Source organism: Eupeodes corollae, chromosome 3 (assembly GCF_945859685.1).
Source record: "Eupeodes corollae chromosome 3, idEupCoro1.1, whole genome shotgun sequence".
Lineage (NCBI taxonomy): Eukaryota > Metazoa > Arthropoda > Insecta > Diptera > Syrphidae > Eupeodes > Eupeodes corollae.
This window is the reverse complement of record NC_079149.1, coordinates 58938570-58953070: the sequence shown is the minus strand read 5'-3', so window position 1 is coordinate 58953070 and position 14501 is coordinate 58938570. Positions and strand designations below refer to the sequence as shown.

The 14501-nt window shown below is 34.5% G+C and overlaps 1 protein-coding gene across 2 annotated transcripts; it reads right to left on the bottom strand.

Moving 5' to 3' along the window:
- Positions 1-816: 816 nt before the first annotated feature.
- Positions 817-13709, bottom strand: LOC129952099 (protein PTHB1). Of its 2 annotated transcripts, XM_056064531.1 has the most exons (10): positions 13029-13709; positions 12479-12844; positions 11826-11933; positions 11600-11733; positions 2923-3569; positions 2559-2827; positions 2225-2489; positions 1931-2097; positions 1357-1486; positions 817-1288 (listed from the first exon to the last, which is right to left on the bottom strand). In XM_056064531.1, exons 1-10 carry the CDS (start codon positions 13307-13309, stop codon positions 845-847), a joined length of 2811 nt encoding a protein of 936 aa, XP_055920506.1. In that variant the 5' UTR covers positions 13310-13709; the 3' UTR covers positions 817-844. The 2 variants fall into 2 exon arrangements, with proteins under 2 accessions (XP_055920506.1, XP_055920507.1); XM_056064532.1 differs by lacking the exon at positions 12479-12844.
- Positions 13710-14501: the final 792 nt, after the last annotated feature.

The following is a 14501-nucleotide window of genomic DNA, read 5'->3' as shown; positions in this document are numbered from 1 at the left end:
TTCCATTCTCTTCCCCGTTACTCTTCAGATCATTTTCGTAGCTTCCTCGACGCATTCGCCGAGAATTTTTTGTATGGCCCAACTTGCCTTCCTCTTAACTGCTTCATTTTGGATATTTTCCATTTCGAAAGTAACTTGTTTCCCCAGCCAAGAATACGACGATATATTTGGATTTTTTTTTTTTTAAGAAGAAGCTCGGTCACAATGTTTATTTGTTTGCCATTTACGTGGACATAGGAAGCAATGGAGGAACTAATGACGCTGGAGTTTTGCTACAAAGCTCTTTGCAAAACATATTGGATGATGCACCTAATAAGTTTTCACATGACAGGATTGTGGGAGATGCAAGAGTACTTCCATTTGTCATTGTTAAGGATGATGCCTTTCTTTTTATTGCATCCATTGATATATTTGGATCAAAAGGCTTCAATGCATTTAACAAACTTTCAAATGCGTCTGGCTTTTTGATCCTGTTTGTTATATATTCCGGATGGCAAGGATTATAGAGAATGGGGTGTATTTCGTAATTTAAAATGAGCTCGGACGTTAATTCCTTGCTTCATTTGAATTCCTCAGCCATTTTTATTTGTGTTCATTCATCAACATTCAAAATGTAAATAAAGCAAATCCAAAAAAGAGAGAAAGAGTAGAAAGAGAAACGTCAAAAACATGCAAGGAAATTTCTACTCGTGCATGTTCAGATAGATTTATTTCTGTTTCATCTTTTCGTTCTTTCTTTCTCTTTTGCACTTCATTCACGCGAGGCTAAACACGCGCCGTGTAATACCGGACTAAACAGTTTCAAAAAAAATCTACTGTGAAATAACAATTTTTCCAATTTTATTTAAGCATTATTTTTTAATAAGATATTGGCTAAAATATTGCTACTTTCACTACCATCCTTATTAAGCCAATCACTTTCTGGTCGTTTATTCAAATCGGACCCATCAACATCGTCTTCTTCTTCATCATCTTGTAGTGCTTCTAATGTTTGCTGTTTGACAAGCTTATTCTTAGATGATATCTCCTGGTTAATACTCTTATTTTCAAGTTCAAATTCTTTTGGATTCTCTTTATCTTTTTCTTTTGATTTATTTTTATCAGAATTTGATGCCAAACGACATACACGATCGAGAAGTGTTGAAAAATGCCGTCGAAAACGATCATATTCAAATTGTTCATGTGAAAAATCTGAATTAGTTATTTTATTTCCGGATGATTTCGATCGACTTAATGGACCATAATGATGAAGCATATCAATTCCAGGTGCTGCTGCTAGTTCCCAACTCTAGAAATGATCAAAGTCATTAACTATAAGTAAAACATTCTTTTCAAACAAAACAAATATGATCTTACTAATTCTGTCCAGTTTTCAACAGGAGTTGTTAAAATAGAAGTTACTAAATTAGAAATTTTAGTTCCAATTGCTAAACAAGATATTATAATTTTTGCAACAGCAAGGGCACACGAAAGTCTGCTCCGATGACTGAAATCAATATCGAAAACAAAAATTAAATCATTTTAATTCTAATCAAGATTGAGAATATGTTGAAATTAGTCCTTAGAGTCATGTCACTTTGTGTACTTTGGAGCAACCATCGTTCATTTCCATTGTGACATAAATCCATTAAGAACACGATTTCAATTTTATTATGTTTAAATGTATAATAGGTCTTGTAACTTTTACTTGTCAAAGCTTATTGTCTTTTAACACGCCCTATTAGCAAGTCATAAACTCAAAAATACCTCTTAACTTGAGGACATTTCCATGTTTCCTTTCACACCTATATGGATGTCTTATGTTACAAGATATTTTACTTATAATAATTTTAAAAGCATTAAGAAAATGACAGGATACATAAATGGAGGTGCAAGATACTTTGTATACATCACATGTATATTATACTTAACAAGTCCTTAAATAACCTACCCTTTTTCAGAACCTCTTAACTCGACCAGCTTATCACCTTCTATAATCAAGTCGTCATAGTTTTTCTCAATCAGCATTACTAAACCGTCTGTTGGATCACCCTCAGACTTCGATTGAAGCGAACGTTGAAATAATTTAAATTGAATCCAGAGTGCATCCATTAGAGCCTGTAAGAACCGTTAGCTATAGAATTATTGAATCTACTTCTACACCAAGCCTTTACAAAGGAGATACCTATTGTATAACATTATACCACCCTTCAGACTAAAAATGAAAACGAAATCATTTACTCACCATCTGTTTGCGAATGTCCTCTTGAATAGAGTGATGAGCATCGAGTCGACTTAGAATCTCCGCAAACGGGATACTGGGACTTGCAACAACTATCTTGTTTGTATCCACGCCATCGTCATCATCCCCACCGCCAGAACGAAGTGTCTTTTTGGCTTTACGTTCTTTCCGAGTGATTGGGTCCTGCCTCTTCGCTTCCACTTCGTTGATTCTATTTACAATTCGTTCCAGGACCAATGGTAGTGTCTCCAAACTATCCGACTGTATCCTTAATTTGCAAATAGATTGAATTTTTGAAAACCAGACAAACCTCTACTCTACTCAAACTCAAACTCACCGAATCCTGTTGGAATTCTTTGCGGTGACAATTGTTACAATCGCATTGTCATCAGATGGAGATGACTTCTGCAGCAGAGTTAATCCGAGAGCCTGGACATCATTATCGCTGCTGCAAAATTCCGGAAAGAAACTTGACAATTTCGGTGCAATCGACTTGGAATTGATGTTCAGTGTGACTTTCAATGAAGCTACCTTCTGTGGAGGCGAACTCATGAACAGCATCGCCAATGGCAGGTATCCCGTTTTCGTCAACACCCGTGGTATACCCTTTAAATGAATGAAAACTTCAATTTGTCGTTGGGATGTCGTTTTGTCGTGCAAATATACGAGTATACCGCACATCGCATCTGTACATATTTCACCTGTTTATTTATGAACGATACCAGGACCTCAATTTTGGACGTTTCAATATGCAAATTTTCTGCCAAATAAAACTGCATTAGTAACTTTTCGTCGGTGTTGGCTGCGACATCATTGTACGTCATTGTGTCGAGGGAGCAACGTACGCCTTCAGGTGTTGAGACAGCAATTTGAATTTCTTCCATTGGTGCAGTTGATTTGAATTTAAGATATCCCGAGCACATGGGAATACCAGTGAGCTCTTCGGGCACTTCGAAATTGCATTCGTTTAATTCGGAATCGATTTGGAATTCAACACTGAGATCATTTTCTGCCATTTGATTAATCACATCGATGTCACCCACATCGATTGCTTGTTTAATTTCGTCCTCCAATTGGAGCAACTCTTTGTGGGCACGTTCGAAATGTATGTCTTCGACATTTAATGGTGGAACTTGAAAAACGTGCTGCTCAGAGCCCAGATATGAGACTTTCAATAAGCCATTCGAGCCTAAGGTGACAATGCCACCGGGCAGATTGTTTAAATTGGAACGTTGCAATGCAACGGGTGTGTCCTCTAATTGAGCTGCCCATGCTAAATTTGGTCCTTGATAGATGAAGAGTTTGGAGTTTTCAGAAATGATTGCAGTCAATAAACGTGTATCAGATTCTGTTAAAAAATGAAAAAGTAAAGAATCATAATTTCGTTTAATGTTAAACATATCGCTGTTGAAGCATCCCTGCCAAACTCGTCCGTTTGTGCAGGATGACCATAGAAAATTCACGCTGCTCCATAAAAGTTGGAAACAACTTAACAGAACCTTTCGATGTCAAAAAAGATTTTAGACCAGGTGATACGCTGTCATGTGATTTTTTTATCATCGTGCTTGAAAGAATAGTGCAGAGCTAACACGTCAACGCTAAAGGCACTACTTTTCAAAAGTCTGTCCAATTACTAGCATATGCTGATGACATTGACATAATCGGAAGAACTCAGCGTTGTCAATGGATTGAGGCTGGGTTAAACGGTTAATGAGGGCAAAACAAAGTACATGCTTTCGTCAAAAAAGGACATACAACACCGACGTCTTGGTAAAAACGTCACCAACGACAGACGTAACTTTAAGGTAGTCAAGGACTTCGTCTACCTAAGCTCCGCTGTAAACGCAGAAAACAACACCAGCGCTGAGATCAAACGCAGAATAACTCTGCTGTTTCTTTGGACTAAGAAAGCAATTGAGTGGTAAAGTCCTCTCTCAAGGAACCAAAGTGTTGCTATATAAGACCCTTATCATCCCCGTCCTGCTATATGGTGCAGAAGCATGGTCTATGACAAAAGCGGATGAAAGCACGTTGGGTCGCTTCTAGAGAAAAGTTCTTCGTCTGATCTACGGTTCCGTATGCATCGAAGGGGAGTGGACTAGAAGATGGAACGACGAGCTGTACGGGCTGTACAGCGACGTAGACTTAGCCAGAAGGATAAAAGTCCAACGACTAAGATGGCTCAGTCACGTAGAGCGCATGGAAACCAATGCTCCGGCCCGGAAAGTCTTCGAATCCACATCCACAGGACAGCGCAGTAGAGGAAGGCCGCGGATCAGGTGGCGCGCTCAAGTGGAAGTTGACCTCACCAAACTTGGAGCGCGAAACTTTAGACATCTAGCTAGGGACCGAGCTAGATGGAGAAGTTTGTTGGGTGAGGCCATAGTTCACACAGGACTGTAGCGCCACCTTAAGTTAGTAAGTAAGCATTACGCTTTTCTTAAAACTTTTGAAATCGAAATTGAATGTTAGTTAGTTCGGGGTTATTTTTTAACTTCCCATAGGAAGTTATTGTAATGGGTCCGATTTGTCAAATTGAAAATTTTGACATTTCTCGACGTTTCAAGGTCCCTAGAGTCGAAATAAAAGATTTTTAGAAAGATGTCTGTGCGTGCGTGTGTACGTACGTTCGTACGTCCGTACGTCCGTACGTCCGTACGTTCGCGACGTTTTTTTCGTCGTCCATAGCTCAAGAACCAGAAGAGATATCGATTTCAAATAAATTTTGTTATACAGATAATAAGGCAGAAAGATGTAGAAAGGGCTCTCAAGAAAATTGAGTGGGTGGTTTTTTTACCATAGCAGTTTGAAAAAAAGGTGAAAATTTTGGTTAACCCTAAATATCTTACGAACCAAAAACGCTAGAGACTTGAATTAAATTTTATATAATATATTGTAACGTGATACCAAACAAGTATATTTTTTGAAAAAAATCAATATAACGGTTTTTTTTATAAATCAATAAAACTGAAAAAAAAAATTTGTCACCTCCAAAATTTTACGACTGAAATATGATTTCATCTCCAAAACAATTTTGTGCAACGAAGAATAATGTTTTTGATTACTGATAAAATTTTGAGAAAAATCTAATTGACAGTTTTTTTTATAAAAAATAAAAATCTAAAAAAAACATTACTCAAAGTTGGTAAAAATTGAATATCGATTCAAATATCTTTTCAAAAACTTAAAATTTACTATTCAAACTTATTTTATCTTATGAGGAATATTGTTTTCAACATTCTGAAAAATTTTGAGAAAAATCGAATTGACAGTTTTTTTACAAAAAATAAAAACCTAAAAAAAAATTAATAAAAGTTGGTAAAAATTGATTTTCGACTCAAATATCTTTTCAAAACTTTGAGATATTGGCTTTGATTTACTTTAATCTTTCAAAAAATATTGTTGTCAACATTCAGTAAAAGTTTGAAAAAAATTTAATTCACAGTTTTCTTACAAAAAATAAAAACCTAAAAAAAAAATTATAAAAGTTGATAAAAATTGATTTTCGACTCAAATATCCTTTCAAAACTTTGAGATAATAGCTTCTAATTAATTTTTACTTATAAGAAATATTGTTTTGAAAATTAGGACAAATTTTGAGAAATATCGAATTTACAGTTTTTTTACAAAAAGTAAAAACATAAAAAAAAATGTTTAAAAGTTGGTAAAAATTGATTTTCGACTCAAATATTTTTCCAAAAATTGTAGATATTGGCTTTTAACAACTTTTATCTTTCAACAAATATTTTTGTCAACATTCAATAAAATTTAAAAAAAAATCGAATCGACAGTTTTTGTGCAAAAAATTAAAAACCTAAAAAAAATTTACCAAAAGTTGGTGAAAATTGATTTTTGACTCAAATATCTTTTCAAAAACTTGAAATATTTTCTTCAAACTAATTTTATCTTATAAGAAATATTGTTTTCAATATTCGATAAAATTTTGAAAAAAATCGAATTGACAGTTTTTTTTACAAAAAATAAAACTCTAAAAAAAAAACAATTCTAATACTTGGTAAAAATTTACTTTCAATTTAAATAGCTTTTCAAAAATTAAAAATATTGGCTTCAAACTTATTTTATTTCACAGAAAACATTTTTTTTCGATATTCAGTAATTTGTATATAAAATTCAAACAGTCCGTTTTTTCATTAAAAAAAATCTACAAAAAATAGTACGCAAATTTGGTAAAAATTGGTACGAGTACATATAGACAAACTTTGAAGCAAGACAAATCGACAGACGGGATGGGAAGTTATCAGTGTGGGTCGCATCCCAGCTTCTTTTTTTTTAAATCTGTTGGAAAACTCATACCAGATACTATCTGTCACAGCGGCTTTATTAAATTCAAATTGGTGTATGAAACTTGTAACCAAGAAGATGTCTTGTTGGTATAGGAGTGTATATTCCATGGGGTTAGTGTTTGGAGGTTTATTCAGAAGTTTTTCAAACTGTATTGCTAACTCTACAATGTCCACTTTGATACTTTGCATGAATAGGGCTCCATTTACGACTTTGGCAGTTTTCCTAGGAACGGCTATATTTGATGTTTATCAGAGTTGAAGATACAAATTTCGGGAATATTGCTTTTGTTTTGAACACAGAATGAGTAAAACACTTAAAGATCTGCAAATGGTTAAAGCAAAACGGAAGAAAATAATAAATAATATTGAGACACTATTACGAACTAAACTATGAATGTTGTCCGCTATTATGCCAGCTTCTCAAACTTCGTACAGCAGGAGTGGTTGATGATTCATTTCAGTGTCAAGGTTTGTCTATCTTATGTAAGTCCTTAAAACCCAATTGTTAAGAGGAGGTACCGAGTAGAGTGGGACTCTTAACACACTTAAACCACGGACTAGTCAGGACCAATCCATAAAGGTCGACAGATGATTATTCCTTTTAAATTCGCTTAAGGGGAAGATTATTGCTATAACGTTTCTCGATCTCCAAAGATTGTCTCGTACATTTCATTTCATTTAGTTTTTTACGCCGACATTTTTATGTCGAAACACGAATCTATCTGAACCCAATATTGCAATATCATTGAAGGTGGTCATGATAGCGCTAATATCCACTAAAATATCCCTAGTATACAAAAGATACAAGGTTGGCCCTAGAACACTTCATTGCGTCGCATCGTACTTAAAAGAGCCGGATCGTTCCTTGTGGATTCAGTTTGTAGTCAAGTACCAATAGGCTTGAGCAACATCTAAGAATATAGCCGAATATACTTGTTTTTCTTCCTCATCCGATGAACTTCGTTATCGTAGATTGTTTATGTCTGTAGTGAATTCAAACTAATGGTTCAGAATTTGCTGAACGTTTTCCGTAGCAAATCCTCGAAAAGTTTATACCAAATTGGTATAAGCAATATTGCTCTACAAGATAATACTTCTATTTGTGGTTTTCCTTGTTTAGATATAACAATGACCTCTGATGTTTTTCAACATATCTTATTTTGAGGCATGGGCTTATAATTTGCAGTTTTAAGATCGTAGGTAGGTAGGTAGAAATGGCGATCTCAAGACAACCTAGCCTGAGATCCAATTAGCGCTGTAGTGCGCCGTTTCGATACCAAAAACTCGTTTGACCTTTGATTGAAAGGGATAGATTGATAGAGAAGCTTCATAGCGATTATGTTAGAGCCATTTTGTCGCATTGAGAAAAAAGATTAGGTCTCTAATCTTTTGTCTCAGATAGCTCATTAAGTTCGTGAAAGAATGCTTTTCCAAAGTATTTCATTCTAGTGTTTGTCAAAGCAGGACATTTGCAGAGGAAATGGTTTATCGTTTCACTTTCTCTTTGCTCACTACAACTACGGCAAAAGGTGTTGTAGGAGATACCCAACTTCTCCGCATGAACTCCTATAGGCCAATGACCGGTACAAACCGCAACAATCCTGGCTATGTCTTGCCTTGGCCTGCATAGAAGATCGTTTGTACGAGTTTTATTATAGGTGAGTTATATCTTCCTAGATATAATGCAGTTGGGTAAATTGCTCCACCTTCGGTTTGATTCAGTTTGGTAGAAAGAAAAGATTTTACCCTTCATAGCACCAAAAGGAATATTAACCATTTCCGCAAGTGAGCCATGAAGGGCCGATCCTTGCCAGGTTCGCAAGCTCATCGCGACATTGCTGGACCAATTTAGATGAGGATATGGCCAAGTTAATGGCTTTGACAGCTGCCTGACTGTCTGTAAAGATAGCCACATTTCGGTTTTAGTTTGGGATTTGTTCAGCTTGAAAAACGCTAGCAAAGTCAGGAAGCCTAAAGGATTTGACTACATTTAGGAACTCAGAAAAGATCCCAGAACCAACTCCGCACTTCATCATTGAGCCGTCAGTAAAGATGGTTGTGTCGAAACCTATCGACACGATGTCATTCTCCCAATCTTCTCTCGATGGGAAAATAACCTTAAAACCCTTACTAAGGTTCAAATTAGAAGTGCAGTAGTCAGTGTCTAACGAGATAATATCTGAGGGAATCAATTTCGTAGTGTTGCTGTGACCATAAGGTTTTGACAACCAGCTATTTGATTCATTCAGCCTAATAGCACTGCAGGAAACTATGTATTTAATAAAAAGGTCGATTGGTAGAAGATCCAAAATAACGTTTAAGGCGTCCGTTGGGCAAGTACGCATGACCCCTGTGGTGCCCACGCAGCTGTTCTCTGAACCTTCTTTAGCTTTTTAATATTATAGGCTTTGCTAAGAGCAGGCCACCACACAATCGACCCATATTTTAAGATTGGACGTACTACGGCTGTGTACGTCCATAAAATCATCTTCGACTGAAGTCCCCACTTTTTGCCAAAAGTGTTGCTGCAGGCGTAGAAGGCAACACAGGTCTTCTTAATCCGTACTTCAATAATTAGTTTCCAGTTTAGTTTAGGGTCGAGTATAACTAACCCCTACTCACGTGTTTTGTTGCGATTGTATTGAGTGGCTCGAATCTTCCTACCACTGAGCATGGAAATAATCCAATCTCGAATGAAGTCTTCTACACCGAACTTAACGAGCGATTCTTCTATGGATTCTGTAAGGACGTTGTTAAAAGCACCTTCTATGTCTAGGAAGGTGGCAAGAGTAAACTTAGTAATATAAATAACTAATATGGTAATCAAGAATGCGCTCCAAGGTTTCAAGCACAAAAGTTGTTAAGCTTATTGGTCTGAAATCCTTCGCGGATTCGTGACCTCGCCTACCCACTTTCGGGATAAAAACTACTTTGACCTGTCTCCACGACATGGGCACATGTTTGAGAAGGAGGCATCCTTTGTTTATTTTTCAACGTTTTTTTGAACTCGAAAACAATGTCGATTATGAATTTCGAGAATTTTTAAGGTCCCACCACCACAATTAAAATAAAACATATCTAATTGAAAAAATGAGAAGCTCAAGTCATTTACAAAACTACATGTGTAGCAGTATAAAAATTCCGAAAAAAAACTCTTTGCAAAGTCAAAAAAGCCGAATTTATTTTTGTTCATTATTTTTTTTTTAATTTTGAACCGGGCGTTATTTTACTTTGGCGTTAATTTGCGATGATAAAGGAATTTGGAAATTCGTCGTTTTTTCGTCGGCGTTTTTTAAAGTCGCTATATTTCATAACAACCATGCATAAAATCGTAATCATAAAATTTTTAAGAATACCGAAAAACTATCATGGACGTGATGAAAAATGTAGTGAAAACATTTTGTAAATTCTTAGTCGTTAATAGTTTTTATTTTAGGATCCTTATAGGATCTGCATGACAGGTTTTGTATTTGTAAACAAATTTGAACGAGAAAATGTCGAAAAAAGTGGGTCACCCGAATCTGTCCGTCCGACTGTGTGTCCTTGCCCATACATCCCAAACCATTGGGTCGATTGAGTTAAAACTTTGAAATCAAGGTTTTAAGGAGATTCTCGTTACGTGTTTTTGTTTTTTCTTAAGACTTAAAATAACAGTACTCTCCGTGCTGAATTTTTTGTATGTCCGTAAGTTCGCGACGATTTTTTGTCGTTGACAAAAATTTTGTCACCACGAAAATTTTACGAATACAATTGATTTTATCTTCAAAACAATTTTGTGCAACGAAAAATAATGTTTTTAACTTTTGGTAAAATTTTGAGAAAAATCGCATTGACAGTTTTTTTTATAAAAATAAAAATCTAAAAACAAAAACATTACTCAAAGTTGGTAAAAATTGAATATCGATTCAAATATCTTTTCAAAAACTTGAAAGTTAGACTTCAAACTTCTTTTATCTTATAAGAAATATTGTTTTCAACATTCCGAAAAATGTTGAGAAAAATCAAATTGACAAAAAAAATAATAAAAGTTGGTAAAAATTGATTTTCCACTTAAATATCTTTTCAAAGCCTTAAGATATTGGCTTTAATTTACTTTTAGCTTTCAAAAAATATTATTGTCAACAATCAGTAAAATTTTGGGAAAAATCTAATTGACAGTTCTTGTACAAAAAATTAAAAACCTAAACAAAATGTAACAAAAGTTGGTAAAAATTGACTTTCGACTCAAATATCTTTTCTAAAATTTGAAATATTGGCTTCAAACTAATTGTAGCTTATAAGAAATATTGTTTTCAACATTCGGCAAAAATTTTGAAAAAAATCGAATCGACAGTTTTTTTACAAAAAATAAAATTTAAAAAAAAAAAAACAATACTAAAACTTGGTAAAAATTTATTTTCGACTCAAATATCTTTTCAAAAATTAAAACATTGGCTTCAAACTTATTTTATTGCACAGAAAATATTGTTTTTGATATTCAGTAATTTGTATATAAAAATCCAACTGTCCGTTTTTTCATCAAAATAAAATCTACAAAAAATAGTACGCAAGTTTGGTAAAAATTGATACGAGTACATATAGACAAACTTTTAAGCAAGACAAATCGACAGACGGGATGGGAAGTTAGCAGTGTGGGTCGCATCCCAGCCTTTTTTTTCGTTTTGAAAATCATTTTTCTTCCAAACCAGCCATTTCTTACCTTCTTATACTTGGACCTTAAATGAAGAACTGTGGACATTTTTTTTTTTGGGTATTTCAAGACCTATTCTAGTTTGCCTATTTTTTTCAACCTCTGCTGTCGATTAATGTTCAAAACCACTCAAATACAATCAACGACAATTTTTTTTTTAAATACTAAAAACTGTAAGTATAACTATGTAAGTATTAAGGCGCCTAATTTATAAGAAATATAACGCATATTTCGTCAGAATCAATAGAAAACACTTTACTTCTATTTTCAGGCAAGATTCACACATTTTTCATTAATTTTCCAAAGTATTTTTTTTATCAATGAAGATAAGTTAGTACATAGCAATAAGCAAATTATAATTATATAGGAAAGGCAAATACTCACCCCAATAATATCCAACAATAAATGTACAAAAACACTTGGGAGAAAAATCCAATTTCAAAATAAATTCAACAACCCCATGATCATTAACAGCTATAAGGTTACGTTCTCCAAGAATCATAATCGATGTGGATGCTCTTGAAAAAATATTTCAAATAAAAACTTTCATAATTCGAAAACTTTTTCAAAATCATTAAAACTATCATCTTTGTGTGTATACGATACTCACTCCTTGACTTGTACCGGCACGATATCCAAAACCCCTTCGCCCAGACAAAAGGACCAAACCGGAGAAATTTCCGAATTATTGATGGCTGAGTGTGATAAATCCTGATAACTAGATTATGTATATTATAAAAGAGCATTATTAGAGAGAGATTTTTCAAACTAGTACATTTTGAAATGTTAAAAACTATAAAATTGCCACATATTTCATTTTTACTTTCTCAATAACACAATGACACACTCTTTTCCCCAATTTAACAAAAAGGATGGCCAAAATATAAATCTAACAAATTGCCATTCTAATTCCGTTTGCTCTCGGAACTGCTACTGCTATAATAATCAAGTGAATTAATTAAGCAGGATTTCCATTCCCATTCTCGATCTTATATACGAGTCTTCCCGCCAAAGGACAAAGTATCACAATTTCATTTAACAATGCCTGATACCCCCGTTCTCTCATCACTGGTATTCGGAATGATGGGGAAAACTTATCCGTTTTGGCCATCCTTCCGGTTGTCGGTCGGTGGGTCGGTTGAGATGAAACAGAGCAAAACGTCCAACTTCTGGCAAAAAGCCAAAAGTTTTTCAAACGTTCAGGTTTTTTTGTTTTGTGTCTTTTATTTCCTGAAGAAGGACGACAAATTAATTAAAATTCACCTAAAACTCTCCAAATGCCAGGACGAATTGATACGCAGAAATGAGTCGCTCCGTTCCACATAAACTACCGGACTAGGCAATGGCCTTGGTCCTGGCAAATTGCATTCGTATGAGATGCCATCTTGCTCGTAAAATGTCAGACTTCCGTCCAAATGTCCAATGCACAAAAACTCACGCCCTTTTACTTGACCAAAATGCCCTTTACACAAAGAGAATGCAGTTCGCGCGAACGTATGCTCTATCACGGTCTGTAGCTGAGAATGGTTACCATGGTCGGCGACTCCGTCCACAGTCGTCAGGTTGTAAATTGCCAAATTGTTCGGATGCAAAATTGCAAGTTGATTTGTATTCTCACTGCGGAAGATCCTGTGGTCGTCGAGAGGATGATGTTCAGTTCATGTTTGGTGACACGGCCAACGTGGAGTTGTTTTTTTTTTTTTCGTTGGTTGGTTTGGTTTGTTGTATTTGGTTACAGGGCGAGATAAGGTTACGAAAGATTACTTTTTGGCAACGAGACAAAAGGGAATCCCTTGAATGCTTTTATGCTTACCCAGAGAAACGCCCGGAAAGAACTGCTAAAATGTGTGCCTTCAACTGACATTCAAGCAATAAATCCGTTGCCTGAAATTGTTCAGTATTGTGGTCGGAATTGAATTCAGGGCTATTTGGGTAGAAGATACTTAAGAGACCTTTGTGAGATCCAACTACAATATAGTCCTTTTCGATTTCTTCAAGGCCGAAACGGGTGCACAAAAGACTTGCAACATCGTAATTTTCTTCGATATCGGCACATTGAGCTGCCCACCAAGTTCTCACTTTAAAAAGAGACATTTTATCTTTTATAACAATTAAATTAATTCAATAACAATAATAAATTAAATTCTTGCAATGTAAATGAACGAAGGTATTTAACTATTGAAGTGAATTGTTGTTTGTGCATTTGGTTGCTAAGCACGGTTCTATAACACGCAAAATCGAAATTTATATTTGACGAATTTCTTTACATGAACTAAAACAATGTATGGCCATGACTTTATTTTTTAAGATTTTTTTAATAGTAATTTTACATGTTTTTTTTATTTTTACCACAGAAACATTAATAATAAACAGATCCTTATTTTCACACCTTTCAACAAATGCAAAAGAAGAAATTAAAGACAATCCAATTGAAGAAATAACTATGCATAATTTAAAAATGACAACATTAGTACCTCATCCCAGAAAGATGGATTTGTTTTTAATCTTCTGTTTTTTTTTTTGTCAAAAATAAGGATCTCATTAACAATATTGGTTAATGTTTGGCTTAAATTGCATGATTTAAAACTTCTTTATAGCTCTACTGGAATATTGTAAATAAAACAATGACTAGTTCTCCCTTAAATAAATTAATAAATTTAGTGGCACTGCAGTTCTTGGGAACAAAGACACCTGGTGACTTCCAAATCACAAATATGAGGGAACTTACAATTTGTGCGCCCAAAGGTATGTATAAGATAATTTGTTCAAATGAATACTTAAAAAAAAGGGTGGGATGCAAAAAACGCTGATTACTTCCCTTCCTTTCAGGACTGTAGATTTTCCTAAAAGCTTAACAAAATATTAACATCATTTACAATAAAATATCTTTCTTTATTCTAAATTTGTAAAACAAAATTTATTTGAAGTCGATAACTCTAATGGTTCTTAAGATAAAAAAATGCATTCCTAAAGTGTGGAGTACACACGCACACGCAGACATCTCTCCAAAAATATTTTATTTAGATTATAAGGACATTGAAAAGTCGAGAAATGTCAAAATTTGTTTTACTTGAAATTTAAAAACTATAAAATTTGTTTTTTTTTTTTAATAATTAACGGGCACTCAAGGTGTTTTAATACCCTTAACATGTTTAAAGTTTAAACACAGTGCGAGCTTTATGAAAATAGGGATGGATTAAATTATAGATACCGATGCACATTGGTCTTAAAGTTTTTAATATCAAAATGATAGCGTAAACAGAGATGGGTAAAGCATTCCACATTC